The sequence below is a fragment of the Lepisma saccharinum genome, chromosome 2, assembly GCF_977018435.1.
Source record: "Lepisma saccharinum chromosome 2, izLepSacc3.1, whole genome shotgun sequence".
Classification (NCBI taxonomy): Eukaryota; Metazoa; Arthropoda; class Insecta; order Zygentoma; family Lepismatidae; genus Lepisma; species Lepisma saccharinum.
Genome location: NC_139230.1, coordinates 62,856,578 through 62,877,988, shown reverse-complemented (window position 1 = coordinate 62,877,988; position 21,411 = coordinate 62,856,578). Strand labels below are relative to the sequence as shown.

The window sequence follows — 21,411 nt, the reverse complement described above, 5'->3', positions numbered from 1 at the left end:
AAAAGAAAAATGTGCCCTGTCTGCCTGGAAAGGCATGCGCCGTGCTGCCCCTGGTAAGGCAGAGATTTATCTGAGTAGGTTAAGATATATAAGCAGGGTACTATTAGTGGAAAGCTGCAACTACTCCAGTAGCTCCTCGATTGATCTGAATTGTTCCAAGTGCAGTGAATTTCCAAATTAACATTTTTGCCTGGACTATCAAAATTCTGTCCTGCACCATAGCCGTATGAGTCTAAGTTGGGTGCTCAGACTAAGGGATGTGTTTTTATAAATAATAATGTCTATTTTGAACTACCCTTGCATAGGGGTTACAACAACAAACAAATGAAAATTTTAAAAAATGATGGACAAACCAATTACACTATTTCCTGTGTTAAAAAACCTTGTCCATGGAGATATTTTTCAATCTTAACATTATTAGTTTACTCCATACAAGAAATTCTAAAAATTAATCATTGGTGGAAATCAGCATTAACATTTTTCCTGAATGGCACTTTTGGGTGAGAAACATGTGCAAGAAATTATTTATATTGTTTTTTTTTTGTTTTTTATGGTATGGATTGACCCTGCATGATGCTCTTGTCAAAGATGTAACATGTATGTGACAGCCAAAATTTAAGAAAATAAAAAAAAATGTACAATAGGAATAATATATCATCTTCATAAAAAAGAGTTACCATTAAAGACACAAGATGTTGACTCAAATGAATTTATTTTTAATATCACTTTCGAAAATACAATTTTCTTTACTTAAAATGTAAACAAATAAACTATCTAGAAAGCCCTTCGTGCTTGATAACTAGCTAATATGAACTGTGTTGAACAAAGACATCAAATTCACTGGAAGTTGCTCCAAAAAGTTTCAAACGAAGTTTACAAAATCTCACTATACTTATTAAACAACAAAATGCAAACACTAAAGAAAATCTTACATGGAGCTATTATTACCTCCCATACAAATAAAGTCCGCCATGCGTAAAAGGGCATCGAGCTGAAAGAACAAGAACGATACAATAAATATATAGTTAGGAAAGTCCAGTCATTACAAAAATATTTCTAGTCACAATACAAGGTGTGGGACAGATGGGGAGTTATGAACCAATATCTTGAATGGTAAGAAATTAAATACAAATTTATCTATCTAACAAATACCTACCGAGGTGTAAAGGGTGGCCCTTCCACATAGTACACTCTTGTTAAACTCACTTCCATTTAGTACACCTTGGACTGCACTTTGCAGACTAATGAGGCTCTGGCATCTGGCCAGTATAATCTTTGTAGGACTGTGTGTGTTGTCCTGTGTTTTATCCTTGTTTGTGCTGAGTGCCCCTTTAGAGCCTCAGCATTTAACTGAAGTCAAAATACTTTAGTGTCTGATGTACCACAAATTTTAAATTCAATCAATAAATAATAAACGTACTGATTTTCTCAGGATTTTCAGTATTTTCAAACAAACTTCAAGACTATTCTGTAATGTTTTAACTTTGTTTACACTATATGATTTGAGTGGAAATATGAGAGCAATGGTTTCAGATGCCAGAAACACCATATTTGAAAGTATTACTTATGAACATCTGCTGTATCAAATCGTCTTTACAGATATGTAAAGAATCCATGTTCACTGTCAGTACAGCTCAACCAACACGAGAAAAACTCAGGAAAATTTGTGAACTTAAGCGGACAGACATATGTTCATTGGTTCCTACCTTGTTTTTAATTTTAGGGTGGGGTTATCAGCCAGAGCTGGTGCAGGCTGGAGTGTACCTACATTTTTCTTTAATGTGAACAATGATAAACATTATGTCTCCACAGTCACTGTGGGGCCATTCCATGTGAAATCAACAAATGAAGAGGCAGTTTTCAACCTTACATATTTTGATTCGTTTGAAATTTGGCATACTGGAAGGGCCACCTGAGGTAGGAAAATATGCAAAGTTGCAGATCCATATATTTTGTATTTCCAAAATTACAGTGTTGCAAACTGCAATTTTGACTGTTTTTTTTCCAACATCTTGTTGACTTTAAATTGCAATATTTTGACAATCAGGGCACCTATTGATGTGATTCATAGAAAGATTTTGAAGTGCTCTTTCACATGACACATAGCATGCCTATGTCGGCGTAAAAAAAAAACAATTGAAGGTGATGTAAAGAAAATTTTGGTAGCTATTTTCTCAAAAACAGGTCTTTTAATTTTAAATATATATATATACACTATCTGGCCATTCGTCACCGGACACCCCATCAGGTGGCATCATGGTGTGGTCGTGCTTCTCTGGTATGGTCTTGGTCCTCTTGTGTTAGTGCGTGGAAACATGAATGCAGATGCATACCAAACGATCCTGGACAATTCTGCGCTACCGACATTGTGGGCACAATTCGGTAGTGGTCCTTATCTGTTTCAGCACGACAATGCCCCATGTCATACGGCAGGTGTGATCAACACGTGGTTCGAGGATATGGGTGTGCAAAAACTTGATTGGCCCGCCCAAAGTCCTGATCTCAACACGATTGAGCATCTTTGGGACGAGTTGGAGCGCCGGTTGAGAGCCAGGCCACACCGCCCAAAAAACACTAAAGAGTTGTTCGCCGCTTTGCAAGAGGAATGGAGCAGGATTCCCGTCGAAACCTATCGCAATTTGGTGGACAGTCTTCCTCAGAGGGTTGCGGCTGTACTTGCTGCGAAAGGTGGCCCCACACGATACTGACGGACGCCTGAAACCGGATTAAAGTACTCGTTCCAGGTGTCCGGTGACGAATGGCCAGATAGTGTATATATTTCATACATATGATATTACTCAATAACTGTACAAAATTTAAAATTGGAACACCAGTGGGATCCGAAGTTATTTTAGATTTAGGTTAGGTTAGGTTAGGTTAGGGTAGAGAACATTAGATAATACACGATGACAGAGTTTGACAGACAAATTCCTAATATTCAAAAGTAAAAGTCTAACGGATATCATGTATAATACTGGCTGAATTAATGTATATGAATATGATGTTTAAATTTTCAGTTATTAGAAATACAGACTGATTCAAATGTCTTTTCCCACAGACAACTCCATTATTAGTGCACATTGCAAAAAAAATGCAAAGAGGGGTGTTGTTGGAAATAGGTAAGTTTCAATCTAATGTGCTTAAATTTTCAATGTATCGAGCACCTTTCAAGCCTCATTGGTAGCCGAAAATGCCACATTCTTGGGCTGGAATATTCTATAGCATTGCAATACCACACAGTACAGGGTAAATTAAAAATTGATGATGATAATTACAGACAAAGTGAACAAGTATAAGAAATGAGAACGTGGGACTGTCCTTTGCCCAGACCATTAGAAAAAAAGCTAAAAATGCACTAATGGGAATCAGTACTACATAAGTACATAAGTACTTCACACTGTGCCACTTTGCATGTCTCACATTCACATCTTTGTACATTTTTACTTTGACTGTAATTATTGTATGATCCTGAAAATCACACTTTCATTATTTAGACCAAAAATTCAGTTTGGAAGCAACCCACAATGGGAAAAAAGAATCACAAGAGGGGTAACCAACTACAGTATTGTGATACAGGAACAGATTTTGAACTAGGATGCACAGATTTGGAATGGATAAAATGTAATTTCTCAATGCAAAAGTTTCTGCTGCTGTCTTCCTTCTTTTAATTTTTGCTTCAAAATTTTTCATTTCTCACTTACCAGAAAGGTGGATTGATTTAAATAAACAATTTATAGAATAATGTGCATGAGTATTTTGTAGATATCAGAATCCCTTTTGGTGAAAGTGCATTATAGTTATTTAATGGGGTTTATTAGGCTCTAAGAATGGAAACAAAACACATTTACTGATGAAGTGAAGCTCATATGAAAGGAAATGTAATATGTTAACTGTAAACACACCTAAATTTTGCATGATTTAAAATTCAATAATTTTTATTGGCAAAAGTAGCAAACAATTTGTGTAGAAAAATATACAAAATACTAATTACGTTAAACCGTAAATAGTGTCATTATCATTAAACTAACTGTAAATAAACATGGCAGCTGATATTTTGCATTAAAAAATTGCCAAAATTCAGTCACAAAAACTATAAAATATATTTTAAGTTACAATTGTAGAATGCTTTATATATTGGAAGAAAAGTTACTGAAATTATGTAGTTCCATTAACACATTCATAAACATATCCATGATGTCAACAAGCATACAAATAATTTTAAAAAATTGATTAAATAAAAAAAAATCTGATTTAAATAAAAAAAACATCAAAAATGATTTTCATCCACCCTGCTTATCAGTGATTTGGAGTAGATTTTATGAATGTTTATAAATAACAAATAATATTGTACAGATGAATTCATGGAATCTTGAAAAATTGAAATCCATACTTCTAAATAAGCGAGTAATAAACACTAAAGACCTAATTAACATCTGATACAAGGCCCCTTTACACAAAACCTCAGGCAGTTGATGGCTGATCCATCCAAACCCTGAGTCCTCGGACTTTGTAGTGCATTATGAAGGTCACAACAACATGGACAAGATGAGAATTTTAGTAAAAATGTGTACATTTGTGTTTTCCATAACACAATGGAAGTGTTTTACTGTTCTGGCACAAATGAATTCTGTGCTGACACACAGAACTGACACAACATACCTGCTCATCTGACCACAACCTTCCTGTCTCCTTTTGTGGCACTGTGGAAGAACGGCGATCTGTGGATGGATGAAAATATGATAGTGAAAATTACATTTGATGTATTAACAAACATGATAAATACCTATGAAATAAAAAAAATATCAAATTTTCATGCACATGAAATCATCAATCCTGATCAATGAGTAGGTGATCAAAGTAGGAAAACAATACAAAAACAACTAAAATACAACATCATACAGTTCAATTGTTTGGTTAAGTAAAAATAATCTGACATCTCTGACAATTAATTAGAACAATTTTACATTCCAATATAGTGTTACTTGTTGGTTGGTCGAGTTGTTGTTTTAAGTCCACTTTATGCACAGACAGGCTAATCGTGACTGGATATACAGTTTAAAATGAGACCTGAACCACTACATAACTCCACTAGGTATCAAACACAGGATCCCTTGATTACAAGGCGACAATGTTACAAATATGCTATTGGGGAGATATCATAGTGTTACTTGTGTCCTTGAGCAATAATGTATAAAAAAAGTTCTGAATTCTGAGTGTGATGGAAAGAACAATTAACATGAATTTCTAGAGTTTACTTGTTTTCCTCAGAGGAATAACACTTATGTACCACTCAGCAAAGGTGTATGAGAAAATATTAGAGAAAGGAAGAAGGGAAGTAACAGAGCTGAACATGAGAGAGGAACAGTATGTATTTAGAAGAGGCAGATCAACAGAAGATCTGATATTCACCATAAGGCAAATGCAGAAAAGGCACTATGAGTATGGAAATAATTTGATTATGGCATTCCTAGATATAGGAAAGGCATACAATAGCATGGACAGAACACAGATTTGGAAGGCTCTAAGAAAGAAAGGAGTCAAGGAAGAGATAGTGTGTAGAGTGCAGAGCACATTCAAGGCCAACCAGAGCCGTGTGAAGACACCAGTGGGAAGAACAGAGTGGTTCAGTATAAGTAATGGACTAAACAGGGAAGTTCACTTTCCCCACTGCTCTTCATAATTACAATGGATGGAATTAACAAAGAGGTGGGGAAGAAGATAGGAGAGGAAGAGATGAAGGCCATGTTGTTTGTTGATGACTTAGTAATATGGGGAACAGGGAAGAAGAAGTACAGAGACAGCTTGATAGTTGTAATGAGGAAATCAAAAGAGCAGGAATGATATTCAGTGCAGAAAAGAGCGAGAATGAACCAAGAATAAAAATGGACATGGAAGAGTTGAGGGTAGTGGAGAGCTTCAAATATCTAGGAAGCATAATTGAGAGATGTGGAAGAATGAGGTAAACAGAAGAGGACAAATGGGTGGTGGACTATACCAAAGTGATGGAACAGGGATGTGCCTATTAAATGCAAGAAGGTAATATACAACACATACTATGTGCCAATAATTATGTATAGAGCAGAGATTTGCACAATGAAAGAAGAGACGAAAGAAAGATGCAGGCAGTGATTAAATTTTTAAGGGGTATATTAAGGAAGACTAGAAGGGATAGAATAAGGAATGAGGAGATCCGACAGACAGTGGGTGTAGTGAAGCTTCAGGACAGAATAGATCAGGCAGAGATGAGGTGGTTCGGACACATGAAGAGGATGGATGCAGAAAGACTACCAGTAAGAGCTTACCATGCACAAGGAGTGGGAATAAGGCCAAGGGGGATGCCAAGATGTCGGTGTAAAGAGCAGATTGTGGAGAGTGTTAGGAAAAGAGGACAAGATTGGAACACCATGGAAAGAGAGGAGTGCAGCAATGGAATGAACATCAGCATAATATCCGATTGTTCCAACCAGAAAAGTTAGGACTTGAGGAACACAGCATCACCGAGTGACACAGGATTTTATTTGCCGACACCAAAATAATAGCTAAATGTGCCGGTCACTGGGACCAACGGGTAAAGCAAGCCATAGCCATTTCACGGGAAAGCACCAATCTCAACAGGGACGTGAGACTCCAGCTCAGTCACGCCTGGAACCCACTACTTCGTAAAAACAAGACACCAGCTAATGAGAACACCAGGATCCAAAGTGAGCCAATAGAAAGACAGAGTCCAAACGCAGCCGCATCATAGTCATACATATATAAACCCACACTGGTCTCCATTTTAACATTCTCTGAAGATGAGAAACGTTGGAAGGTAACTCCAATTTAACCTGGCTGGTAACCTGAGAACACCTGTTCGAAGTCCATTTTGTCTTTCTTCATATATCAAGTAATAACAGTACACAACGAAAAGAATTATCAGAAGTAGTGAAGAGTGCATATCATAGAAACATGAAATATTGAGTTAAGAAATGTACAGTCACTTTGATTAGATAGTGGCATCGTTAACCGATCTCACTTTGAGCCGCACAATTACTAAAACATAGCATAAGATGTTCCATACACATAATCCCCTTGCACTTTTTCAATTCAATTTTGGACTTCTGTCCATAGAGTGTGGACATAGGTTACATTTTTCCTTGTTAACTTGTTTTGGTAAAGGTAGAAAGCAATCTGATGCACACTGTATCGGCAACAACTAAAAGTAAAATTTTTTGGGTGTATCACACCACCCCACCTGAGTCCTGAAGGGTTAACAATATAAAGAGCCTGTGCGATTCCAATTTATTCAAAAATTCTAATTCAATTCAATATATATATAAAATATTTAATTTAAGATGCAGAATTTACATTTGCCATTTCACATACTCAGACTCAAAATACATCTACAAACACAAGTCACAAATGCTACGGGACATATTAATCTATGAAAAAAAATGATAATTGTTTAAGAATTCCAATCTCAAATTTACCTATCATCTGCAATAATCTTCTGTCTGTCTGTTATGCAGATTTTTCTGCAAAGGACAATAAGAAAGCAAACAAACTGAGAGAATTCAGTTTTATTTTCCATGCTGAACTGTGATAAATTTGCCTCAGGGCATTAGTAAATATGTATAAATTTAATGAGATTTTGATGAATAAAAGTTGCAATTTTTCACGTCTACGGAGAAAAAAATCACATAACATTCATGCATAATTCCTGGAATTCAAGGAATTTCTTGTGAGTAGCCACCCTGTAATATGAAGAAAGACTATTTAAGTGTTTCTATCAGTGTATAAAAATTTCAGTTTTGTGATTGGGCTGATTGGGTAAGTTTGTATCAGATATGACAAGACTTTTCCCTTGCACTATCCACAATGGAATTAACCTATGTGCTTATCGCCAGACAAGAGCACTTATCACCATTTAAATAAAAACTCTACACATCCTGGCATTACATACATAATTATGAACATGGATACAATCTTGCTAGTGTAGTTTATTAATTAATTAATTTAATTACTTGCCTCCAACACCTTGCAGACCAGGAGGAAACTCTTTGTGCATTCCTTTTGAGCGAAACACCTTCACCCCACGAACCTGCAAAAAAAAAAAAAACAATATGTATTTTACTGATTATTTTAAATTAATAAAATTAGTAAAGTGCATTGTATACATAAGGACTGAGATGTTGCAATAAATTGATATTGGTCAACACCAGCAGTATTGCCATCAGAGAGTACTGGTTGAAATTTAATGAACTTTTTTATTTTCTTCTCATCATTTTATTTATTCTGGGAATTTCACAGATCTGCAAAAACATCATGTGTCCCTTTTGCAGTATAAATATCTTTGATATTACAGGATGTCAACCAAAATAACGAATCAAAAATTCGTCACTTTTTCACCTTGACTGTGCTGTTCTTTTTCTTGACCATTTTCCCCTTTTTCTTAACATGTATCTAATCACCCCCTACAGTTGGAAATTAAGAAAATATATATTTTTATTTAATGTAAAACCCCTACCATACGATTGGTTCAAATGAAAACTGAAGATGTACTTTAACAAGAGATTTAGACTTGTTTTAATTATTAATGACAAATGACATTTATCAAATAAAAAGCACATGCATCAATGGAGCCTAAACACTTGGTGGATCAAATGTCGTTCTACGGCATACGACAAAACATTCAGTATTGATAAAAGCCCTCATTCGTTTCAATGTTTCTTCATAATATCCACACAATGCCATACTATGGTGTTGTATATCTGTTGGATGGTGTCAGAATAGGTGCACCGTTCTGGTCTATAGGTCCGACCTTTTATAGCTCACATAGACAAGAAAAAAAATATGTCAGTACATTTTAAATGTGACATTTAGAGGTTAGTCAAATGTGTCTGTCTCAATGGAAATTTCACCTCCCCCACCACCTCACCTTCCATCACTTGTTTCTGGCACCGTGTTTGTGTCCAATGCATAATAGAGACCTAAAATTTATGCCAAAGGCTGGCAAGATGATTTTCCATTTAAGTTCAGCATTTATTAAGACTTCGTCAAAATGAAATGTCTGGCAGGTTCATTGCATCACATTGCATCTATAGTTCAACAAAGAAACATTTGTCAATCAAGATAAAATTCCCACATTTCCCTGACTTTTTTTGACCTCTCCAATTCCCTGACTTTCCCAGGTTATCCAGGTCTGTCGTCACCCTGCTCTACCGGGTATCAAACCTGGGATCACTTAATTAGAAGGAGAAAATGTTACTGTTTCGTCATCTATATTTTTATATAAGACGTAAGAGAGTTACTAAAGATATATCCGCGAAACTTACTTCTAAATATTCTATTAATTTTGGTGGCCTCTGCTACCATCCACTTCGGAAATCTATGCTCTACTGTTAGGTTGACTTCCGGTTCCTGTTGTTGTTTCCTTGACTACCGCTAGGGGTGCTGGGGTAGCCATTTCATCTGCTGCACACGATGGGTTTGAGCTGTTGTAATAGTGGAAGCCAAACATGATGAGCCTGCCCGCTGTCAATATTCAGCTCGTGCGGAAAGTGCATAATATGATCCAAAAAGTTTCAGTTAGGCACGTATCACACACCCTAATCAACACCAAAATCAAAGAGACGCATGCTATTATGCACTTTCCACATGAACTGAATATCGACAGTGGGCAGGCTCATATGTTTGGCTCCCGCTTTTGCAACAGCTCAAACCCACTGTGCACAGCAGATGAAATGGCTACACCAGCACCCCTAGTGGTAGTCGAGGAAACAACAACAGGAACCAGAAGTCAACAACAGGAACCAGAACTCAACCTAACAGTAGAGCATCGAGTTCTCAAGTGGATTGTGGCAGGCCACCAAAATTAATAGAACATTTACAAGTAAGTTTCGCGGATATATCTTTAGTAACTCGCTTACGTCTTATGTTATCAACCGCGTTATTTATTCCCCTCGACATGAATATATTTTTATATTTGTCAACAATCCTACACATAATCAAACTATTATTACTATTTATGATTATGCCAGAATTTATTTCTAAATATTTAATTTCATGGATACATGTTAATTCATGTATAAAATCTTAGGCATTTACAAGAAAAATTCTTTGAATCCAGGATATTTATTTATTTATTTATTTATTTATTTACTGGGACATTTTTTCACAATGGTTGAGAACCATTTCTCCAGTGTTTAGGTCTTTGCTTTATCGAGGCTAGAAAGTTTTGCACTTCCAGTTTGAGGTCAGTGCATATGATATCTCAGTTTCCTCATGCACAACATGCCTGTTCCTCTCTTGCACAAATTTTACAATGTGATTTACACATAACAATGTCACTTGTTGCATTTTTTGGGTGAATAATACATTTATTAATGTAATTTTATCGGTATTATCATGCAAACTGGGCAAAGAAACAAGTGTATCTTGCAGCATGTCATGTGGAGCTTGTCTCTTTGGTGTGAAATGCTAGTGCAACATGTCGTGTATTGCTTCGGTGTGAAATCTCCCTTAGAAACAAGAGGTCCTGTTCCCATGCAGCATTCATAATGGCATCTTTCAAAACAAACACCTGGCACAATTATTCCATCGAAACAACAACAAAAAAACGTCAATCAAGATAAAATTCCCTAACATTTCCCTGCCTTTTTTTTGAGCTCTTAAATTCCTTGGACTTTTCCCAGTTTTCCAGGTTTGTTGCCACCCTGACTTGGTTGAAATCAGGTGCGTATATTCTAGGTTACCTAGGCTATCAGTGAAACCCAGATTAAATACAGAAAATAATCAACTATCAAATGTGATTGATGCTCCACTCTCAAACAACGACCGCGGGAAAAAATGATAGTATAAAACTGCGACTCCTGTGCACCGTACTCCCCGCTTCCATGGCCCAAGCTGAAGGGAAGAAAAGGCTGCGAGGGATTTTCCGTCCAAGGTTTGTTTTCCTTGTGCTCGCTCTATACATGGGGATGGACTCCTTTCCTTTAAAACTACCACCAGACTTCAGCAGAAAAATTCTTCCCGAATTCTTCCCACCTTCTTCCTGAAGGTGGATGGTGGCATATTTGTAGTGGCTTCTTAGACAGGGAACTCTTCGTTTTACAACGGCGGTAAAACCTTACAGCGATGCCAATGTGGTAACCAGCATGGGATTTTCCCAGGTTAAGGGAAATTTTGAAATTAAACTACTATTACAGGAACGGGAAAAGAGTGGCTGGCATGTGGTATGGAATTTGTCCTCTAGACCAAAACAACACTGTCCCATCGAACACATGCAGAACTCACAGGCCGCTGACCTTCAACCAATCCACTTTTAGATGTTTTCTTTCAACCCCTCTGCTGCTTTTTTTTATGACAGGCTGGGGTAGACTGACTGGCTGGAGATGACAAAGGGCAATTTGTGAGTGGAAATTGCGTTGAAGAAAGTTTAAGAAAATTAGGTTTCTTAATGTGTGGATTTTCTTAAATGTATTGAGTGAGTGAATTACGTATATATGTTTTGAATGATCTGTGCTGCATCGTGTAGTGAACGAAAATGAATGACATAATTAATGAACTATTGCTGAAACAATTTACTCTGCTTTTGCATGAGGATAAACTTCAAATCGTGAAGATATGCAGGCCTCTGGCATCGCAAAGAAGAGAAGAATGGATTTGATTTGTTATTTTGCGTTGCTCTTCTGCCACTTTAGCTAATTGCGACGATGAGAATGAGTGACGATACGATGAAATTCATGAAGGGTCATTCACAAAGAATACCCATGTCCATGCCTGGTTTTGAGCCTGGGACCCCTGGCATCATAGTGCGCTGTGCTAATAACCATTTTACCACAGAGGTTGCCAAGAGAAAAATGGAGTTCCTGTCAAAATTAAATATTCAAGGTAAGAAGTTTATTATACACATATATTTTAGTCTCGCACGTAGGCCTACATAAATATTTCACAATAAGGGACTCTATATTTTATAAATAACCATGAAATATTTTAAATTTTTCCTTATTGTTTCTATATTAATGAAACAGTGATATTTTTATAATTATTAGTAAATTGTAATGTATGTATTTTTAATCGCAATGTCGAATCACCTTAAAATCAAAGAAATTGAATGAAAAAGAGCCTCCCATTTGAACATTATGATAAAAAGAGATAGCCCAGGTTTTAAATCCAGCATACGCCACTGGTTGAAATGTATTCATCTCAAAGGCTGAATGAGACACCTCAGACAATGAAAACAGTGGGCCTTTGAAATTATATTATTTACAGCATCTACCTATAATCCATGAATTCTGGAAATGAGACTTATTGTTACATTGATTACTCTGGCAATGACTCTTTTAGTTTCTGAATGATCACTTTGCATTATCTTACATTCAACTATAAAAACTTCCCAAATTCTTTGATGTGTATAGTCAGAAAAATTTTTCATTCTACATTGTAAAGAAACTTTTTACCTTTAGCCCTATCACAGACATCAGATTGGAAATTAACTGCACATGGTTAATACTAGACTAGTGTACAACTAGTACAATTGGAGCTGAACTGATATTGCAAGTGCTGTATTAGTTTACATTAATAATCAATATTATTGTCCAATATTTTTCCCTGTCCATGATTCCTGTGAGGTATGCACAAACTTCACAAAAAATTCATGCCAAAAATATGACGTAAATGTGGATTTTCATTTGCAATATTTTACCACATATTCACATGGCCTTGTTTCGGTGAGTAGGAATATTCTAACATTTATCATGTGAACAAACTTATAAAGTCGTGCAGTACTACCTTTAAAAAAAACACAGCAAACTTTCTTGCATATTTACCAGGACTAGGTCGATACCACTTTGAATTAGTACAAAACTCTTGTATTCCACTGATACAAATTAAGCTGTTCAAAATAGTAATTAATAATGATAATGAAGTACATTTAAATGCATTTGTACAGTAATGGACATTTCTGGGTTGTAATGATTCTTTTGAGAGTGGGATTGTTACAAACCATAAGTGTTCATGACTCTACTTTTACAGTTTGGGGAGCACTTAAAACTTCTACTGTTCTCCACCATCACATGTGTAGGGCACAAATTATATATTTAACAACAAAATTTATTTTTCACACAATGATGGTGCAATATAAACAAAACCTTCAAATTTTGCATAATTTCTACAATACTGGGCGCTACAAAAATGCACAGACTCTAGGAAAAATATTGGCTGATACTTAAAGCTCAGAATCTGCAACAATTCAGCCCTAGTAATTACACAACTTGTGAATGCATGGTTTCTTATGGAAAGACTTACTCCTCCCTCATCTCGAGTGCCATCAATACCATTCTCTGCTTCTCTCTCTCCTTCATATCCTTCACCAGATTTTCCTCTCTGCTTGTGTGAATCTGCATGGGTACGTTCATCATTGTCACTCAACGTCACTATCATACTGAAATTTAGAAATTAAATAAATTATAGCACTTCATTACTTGTTATTATGTAATCAGTTATCCACATTAAATCAACAATTCAGTCAGTTGATTAGCTGTGCTCAGAAACCTCAATTCATGTAAAAAAATAATACAAAAACAATACTAAATGTTCTTAAACAGTATCAGAAATATTACGTTTTTAGTAAGCATTTGTCTCATATCGAATAATAAAATTCAATTTGATTTTCAAAATCTTGAAAAGTTCTGTGTTTCATGGGAAAAGGTGGATGGAAAGAAAATTCAATTGATGGAAGTTTTCAAGGGGTTTCAATCTTAGTGGAAAAGAAGTCCTCATTTTAAAAGTACAGTTTTCTTCTGAGCCACTATATTTGTGATTTCGTGCATTAAGAGAACACATCACTGACGTTCATTACTCATTGCCATTACATCCCCTGATACCTTGATATTTAACATGTATATGCATTGTATAGAACATCACATTCTACAACAAAAATCACAAAGGTGAATGAATAGAAAAATACTTTACCCATAAACTTAGGCATCACTACACACTTTGTAAACAGTACATCCTTTGGTCAGATCTCTCACGTAACCAAATTATTCGCATTCTCACTTCGGTGTGAGCCAAAAATGTTTCTCAAAGTTTGTTTTAAGTGCACTTTATGCTCAAGGGGCTAACCTGAACTGGACCTAGAGTTTAATCCTTAGATGCCAGGCTACTTTCCTCAGTATTACCTGCAACATCAAGGATGGCTTCAGTACAAAATTTGAAATTATGTAGTGCTTGCCACAATCCCCTTCCATTCCCAATTAGGGCCCCACCCTCAATCCCCAACAGTTTGCTTCATAAAGTGAACCAAATGCATCTTTGGTCATCCAGTTGCAAAGTTTTAGTTTAAGCAAGAGAAATAAAGAACACCTGTGAAGAACTTAAATTAATTTTAAAACTGCACATTTACAAGTCTTATGCTGAACCACCTTATAATAATTCATTTGGTTATGCCAGCTATAAAATTATAATCAAGACAACTTTTGAAGTTCATGATAACTAACTCTCAAGCTTTCTTATTCTCAGACCCCGAAGATTTATAGCTACAGCAACACAAGCTTTCCATATGTCCCTATCCTGGGCAAGAATTACTTGAACAATAATGAAGTTCATCATTGGAACAATGATTGAGTCCATGGTGGAAAAAAATCAAGATATTTATTAAAAATCATTTCATGATTTTCTTGATTTAAATAGATGTTTGTGATTTAAATTTAAAAAAAACATGCCTATTGTTGTCTAAATATATCTTACCTGTTTTCAGGGGCTGGGTGTCGAGGTTGAGACGTCACATTCAGTGGATCTGGATAAACGGAAGGGAGCCTTACACCACCTGGAAAGCTTCCTCTGTTCATCTGAAAGAACAGACGTTACAAAATTAAGGTAAGACACAAAGGGGTGGTATGCACACTACTAATTAAATTCATCTACTTCCAAGATTTTGAATTTTGACTCCTGAACATTAACATTCAAGACAAAAGGTCTTTTACTTTTAAAAAAAAAACAGGATGTACAGATTTTACGTTCATACAGTACTACCCTTAAAAAAAAAAGAACAGGAAAATTTCCTGCATATTTACCAGGGCTAGGTCGATACCACTTTCAACTAGTACCAAAACTCTTGGATCCCACTGATACAAATGAAGCTGTTCAAAATAGTAATTAATATTGATAATGAAGTACATTTAAATGCATTTGTACAGTAATGGACATTTCTGGGTTGTAATGATTCTATTGAAAGTGGGGTTGTTACAAACCGTAAGTGTTCATGACTGTACATATATTTACTACTTTTGCAGTTTGGGGAGCACCTAAAGCCTCTCCTGTTCTCCACCATTACAAGTACACTATGCATGTGTAGGGCACAAATTATATCTGAATATTTAACAACAAAATTCATTTCTCACACCACGATGGTGAAAAATAAACAAAAGCTTCAAATTTTGCATAATTCCTACAATACTGGGCTCTACAAAAATGCACAGACTCTAGGAAAAATATTGGCTGATACTTAAAGCTCAGAATCTGCAACAATTCAGCCCTAGTAATTACACAACTTGTGAATGCATGGTTTCTTATGGAAAGACTTACTCCTCCCTCATCTCGAGTGCCATCAATACCATTCTCTGCTTCTCTCTCTCCTTCATATCCTTCACCAGATTTTCCTCTCTGCTTGTGTGAATCTGCATGGGTACGTTCATCATTGTCACTCAACGTCACTATCATACTGAAATTTAGAAATTAAATAAATTATAGCACTTCATTACTTGTTATTATGTAATCAGTTATCCACATTAAATCAACAATTCAGTCAGTTGATTAGCTGTGCTCAGAAACCTCAATTCATGTAAAAAAAATAATACAAAAACAATACTAAATGTTCTTAAACAGTATCAGAAATATTACTTTTTTAGTAAGCATTTGTCTCATATCGAATAATAAAATTCAATTTGATTTTCAAAATCTTGAAAAGTTCTGTGTTTCATGGGAAAAGGTGGATGGAAAGAAAATTCAATTGATGGAAGTTTTCAAGGGGTTTCAATCTTAGTGGAAAAGAAGTCCTCATTTTAAAAGTACAGTTTTCTTCTGAGCCACTATATTTGTGATTTCGTGCATTAAGAGAACACATCACTGACGTTCATTACTCATTGCCATTACATCCCCTGATACCTTGATATTTAACATGTATATGCATTGTATAGAACATCACATTCTACAACAAAAATCACAAAGGTGAATGAATAGAAAAATACTTTACCCATAAACTTAGGCATCACTACACACTTTGTAAACAGTACATCCTTTGGTCAGATCTCTCACGTAACCAAATTATTCGCATTCTCACTTCGGTGTGAGCCAAAAATGTTTCTCAAAGTTTGTTTTAAGTGCACTTTATGCTCAAGGGGCTAACCTGAACTGGACCTAGAGTTTAATCCTTAGATGCCAGGCTACTTTCCTCAGTATTACCTGCAACATCAAGGATGGCTTCAGTACAAAATTTGAAATTATGTAGTGCTTGCCACAATCCCCTTCCGTTCCCAATTAGGCCCCCACCCTCAATCCCCAACAGTTTGCTTCATAAAGTGAGCCAAGTGCATCTTTGGTCATCCAGTTGCAAAGTTTTAGTTTAAGCAAGAGAAATAAAGAACACCTGTGAAGAACTTAAATTAATTTTAAAACTGCACATTTACAAGTCTTATGCTGAACCACCTTATAATAATTCATTTGGTTATGCCAGCTATAAAATTATAATCAAGACAACTTTTGAAGTTCATGATAACTAACTCTCAAGCTTTCTTATTCTCAGACCCCGAAGATTTATAGCTACAGCAACACAAGCTTTCCATATGTCCCTATCCTGGGCAAGAATTACTTGAACAATAATGAAGTTCATCATTGGAACAATGATTGAGTCCATGGTGGAAAAAAATCAAGATATTTATTAAAAATCATTTCATGATTTTCTTGATTTAAATAGATGTTTGTGATTTAAATTTAAAAAAAACATGCCTATTGTTGTCTAAATATATCTTACCTGTTTTCAGGGGCTGGGTGTCGAGGTTGAGACGTCACATTCAGTGGATCTGGATAAACGGAAGGGAGCCTTACACCACCTGGAAAGCTTCCTCTGTTCATCTGAAAGAACAGACGTTACAAAATTAAGGTAAGACACAAAGGGGTGGTATGCACACTACTAATTAAATTCATCTACTTCCAAGATTTTGAATTTTGACTCCTGAACATTAACATTCAAGACAAAAGGTCTTTTACTTTTAAAAAAAAAACAGGATGTACAGATTTTACGTTCATACAGTACTACCCTTAAAAAAAAAAGAACAGGAAAATTTCCTGCATATTTACCAGGGCTAGGTCGATACCACTTTCAACTAGTACCAAAACTCTTGGATCCCACTGATACAAATGAAGCTGTTCAAAATAGTAATTAATATTGATAATGAAGTACATTTAAATGCATTTGTACAGTAATGGACATTTCTGGGTTGTAATGATTCTATTGAAAGTGGGGTTGTTACAAACCGTAAGTGTTCATGACTGTACATATATTTACTACTTTTGCAGTTTGGGGAGCACCTAAAGCCTCTCCTGTTCTCCACCATTACAAGTACACTATGCATGTGTAGGGCACAAATTATATCTGAATATTTAACAACAAAATTCATTTCTCACACCACGATGGTGAAAAATAAACAAAAGCTTCAAATTTTGCATAATTCCTACAATACTGGGCTCTACAAAAATGCACAGACTCTAGGAAAAATATTGGCTGATACTTAAAGCTCAGAATCTGCAACAATTCAGCCCTAGTAATTACACAACTTGTGAATGCATGGTTTCTTATGGAAAGACTTACTCCTCCCTCATCTCGAGTGCCATCAATACCATTCTCTGCTTCTCTCTCTCCTTCATATCCTTCACCAGATTTTCCTCTCTGCTTGTGTGAATCTGCATGGGTACGTTCATCATTGTCACTCAAGGTCACTATCATACTGAAATTTAGAAATTAAATAAATTATAGCACTTCATTACTTGTTATTATGTAATCAGTTATCCACATTAAATCAACAATTCAGTCAGTTGATTAGCTGTGCTCAGAAACCTCAATTCATGTAAAAAAAATAATACAAAAACAATACTAAATGTTCTTAAACAGTATTAGAAATATTACTTTTTTAGTAAGCATTTGTCTCATATCGAATAATAAAATTCAATTTGATTTTCAAAATCTTGAAAAGTTCTGTGTTTCATGGGAAAAGGTGGATGGAAAGAAAATTCAATTGATGGAAGTTTTCAAGGGGTTTCAATCTTAGTGGAAAAGAAGTCCTCATTTTAAAAGTAGTTTTCTTCTGAGCCACTATATTTGTGATTTCGTGCATTAAGAGAACACATCACTGACGTTCATTACTCATTGCCATTACATCCCCTGATACCTTGATATTTAACATGTATATGCATTGTATAGAACATCACATTCTACAACAAAAATCACAAAGGTGAATGAATAGAAAAATACTTTACCCATAAACTTAGGCATCACTACACACTTTGTAAACAGTACATCCTTTGGTCAGATCTCTCACGTAACCAAATTATTCGCATTCTCACTTCGGTGTGAGCCAAAAATGTTTCTCAAAGTTTGTTTTAAGTGCACTTTATGCTCAAGGGGCTAACCTGAACTGGACCTAGAGTTTAATCCTTAGATGCCAGGCTACTTTCCTCAGTATTACCTGCAACATCAAGGATGGTTTCAGTACAAAATTTGAAATTATGTAGTGCTTGCCACAATCCCCTTCCGTTCCCAATTAGGGCCCCACCCTCAATCCCCAACAGTTTGCTTCATAAAGTGAACCAAGTGCATCTTTGGTCATCCAGTTGCAAAGTTTTAGTTTAAGCAAGAGAAATAAAGAACACCTGTGAAGAACTTAAATTAATTTTAAAACTGCACATTTACAAGTCTTATGCTGAACCACCTTATAATAATTCATTTGGTTATGTCAGCTATAAAATTATAATCAAGACAACTTTTGAAGTTCATGATAACTAACTCTCAAGCTTTCTTATTCTCAGACCCCGAAGATTTATAGCTACAGCAACACAAGCTTTCCATATGTCCCTATCCTGGGCAAGAATTACTTGAACAATAATGAAGTTCATCATTGGAACAATGATTGAGTCCATGGTGGAAAAAAATCAAGATATTTATTAAAAATCATTTCATGATTTTCTTGATTTAAATAGATGTTTGTGATTTAAATTTAAAAAAACATGCCTATTGTTGTCTAAATATATCTTACCTGTTTTCAGGGGCTGGGTGTCGAGGTTGAGACGTCACATTCAGTGGATCTGGATAAACGGAAGGGAGCCTTACACCACCTGGAAAGCTTCCTCTGTTCATCTGAAAGAACAGACGTTACAAAATTAAGGTAAGACACAAAGGGGTGGTATGCACACTACTAATTAAATTCATCTACTTCCAAATTTTTGAATTCTGACTCCTGAACATTAACATAAACGCCAAAAAGTATTTTTTAGTTTAAAAAAAAAAACAGGATGTACAGATTTTAAGTTTTATACAGTGAAATCACAGATATATGTTTCAAGATAGTACGTATTTCTCGTTAGTACATTCTTTTCTGGCAGTCCTTGCCAACTGCGCACTCCAGGTCTACATTCAATAAATTCAGCCCGAACAAGGAAAAACTTTAGTTAAACGTTTTTAAGCGTGCTTGCTAGAAAGAATGCTGCTCTTGGAGTTCAAGATTTCCATGATGATAACATGTGCCACCCATTCCCATATAGGTTTTCTTAGGCTCTCGACTTGCAACTTTATTGCATTGGAGGGTAGGGATGGGCAATGTACCCTTGAACCAGATTGGCCTGTGCTAAAAATCCTGCTTTTGTTCTTTGCATTGCATTGGCCAAGATGTATCTGCCTAGAGCAGATCAGAAACTGATATATTTCAAGCTGTCAGACAAGTCACTGGCACCACACTTCCCAGCCTGTCATAAACATTACAAACAAGATGAAGAAAGGTAGGAGTCAACAGTAGCTTGCAGTTGGGGAAAAGTTGTACTGTGTCTTATTACCATCATTTTTAAAGATAATATGGTTATTGAAGCCAGAGTAGTTTATTGAACACTGCGACTTATTTTTAGCATGTGAATGGTTCTAAAGAAAAGCATCTATCATACTAAACATTGTGTGCATTTTCTTTCTGCAAGCACAATTTGAAAAAAACACTTTGTTTCCCTTTTGTTACGATGTGATAAGTTGAAGAAAAAAAAGGTTATAGCTGCTAAACCACTACATCTATTTGGAAAAATTTAAATTCTTAATGTAAGAATGAACAAAGAGCAATATTTTAAGTAACATCCAACAACTAAGGTTCGGGGGGAGGGGGTGTAAGCAGGGGCAAAGGCCAAAAGATTGAAATTTTCTATAATTACGCAAACTTTCTGAATGCTGTGATATCTGTTTATTTTTCCCCCATGTTGCGGGTCGAGAATTATATACTCTCATAGAGTGGTCCTTTATCATGCTTCCTTCCAAATTTGGTCTATTCAGGATCCATAGGGCCAATGCTAGAAGCAAAATTCCAGACATTGTATCCAAGCTGGCAACACTGCTAATTTATATAAATGTTATTTTTTCAGGGTGGCTACAAACAAGCAGAAATGAAATTCCCTGACTTTTCCAGGTTTTCCAGGACAAAATTTACATTTTTCCCTGACAATTACAAACTAAACTAAATCGATGTTTTTGCAAATGGAAATAATAAACTCACACAGATCCAGGTATGGATTTGTTAAGTACCAACATTATCTTCTATGAAATTGACTTAATTTCTCTATTCTCTATGATTTGAATTCAAACTGCAAAATAGTGAATTTGGAAAATTATTACAATTCACAAGCTAGGGAAGGATTACGGAATTTTGACATACGCAGTAAGTTTAAAATAAAATACTTTTATATAATACTCGGTATTATATGTTGATATTTCCACTGAGGTTTGGAACCCTCTGCTTGCAAGAACCAAGAGTGCGGACTCATTTTTTAATGCATAAAGCTACTTTTCTCTTCTCTCTAAAGGAAACAACTTAACTCTTGCATATAAGTGAAACAATTGAATCGAACAAAATAAAGTGTCATATTTCCTTATATTATCAATGGGATTTCTGCTTCAGTACAGTATATCCAAATGAAGTACCATGAAACAGACAACATGCAATTATACCACTAATGCTGATGAAAAGGGTATGTAGGTATTAGAAATTTAACACAAGGAATTTATAGAATTGCATTGTATAGGTACCTGATTTAGCTAACCACACATTAAAACAGGAACACTAATAATAAAAGCTTCTGAAAGTTCATATACGAGGGGCATCCTGAAAAAAGCTCCAATGGTGCCTA

The 21,411-nt window shown here is 35.5% G+C and overlaps 1 protein-coding gene across 1 annotated transcript in view; it reads right to left on the bottom strand.

The window, feature by feature from the left end:
• Positions 1-778: 778 nt before the first annotated feature.
• The window catches only part of LOC145984440 (uncharacterized), a 46,803-nt gene continuing 26,170 nt past the window's right edge, over positions 779-21,411 (bottom strand). Inside the window, exons 4-12 of the mRNA XM_083118103.1 lie at positions 19,290-19,390; positions 17,849-17,984; positions 17,012-17,112; positions 15,568-15,703; positions 14,731-14,831; positions 13,288-13,423; positions 8,008-8,080; positions 4,660-4,718; positions 779-991 (exon numbers count right to left, since the gene is read on the bottom strand). Coding sequence (XP_082974229.1) covers positions 929-991; positions 4,660-4,718; positions 8,008-8,080; positions 13,288-13,423; positions 14,731-14,831; positions 15,568-15,703; positions 17,012-17,112; positions 17,849-17,984; positions 19,290-19,390 — 906 coding nt within the window. The 3' untranslated portion in view covers positions 779-928. The remainder of the gene's footprint in view (positions 992-4,659; positions 4,719-8,007; positions 8,081-13,287; positions 13,424-14,730; positions 14,832-15,567; positions 15,704-17,011; positions 17,113-17,848; positions 17,985-19,289; positions 19,391-21,411) is intronic.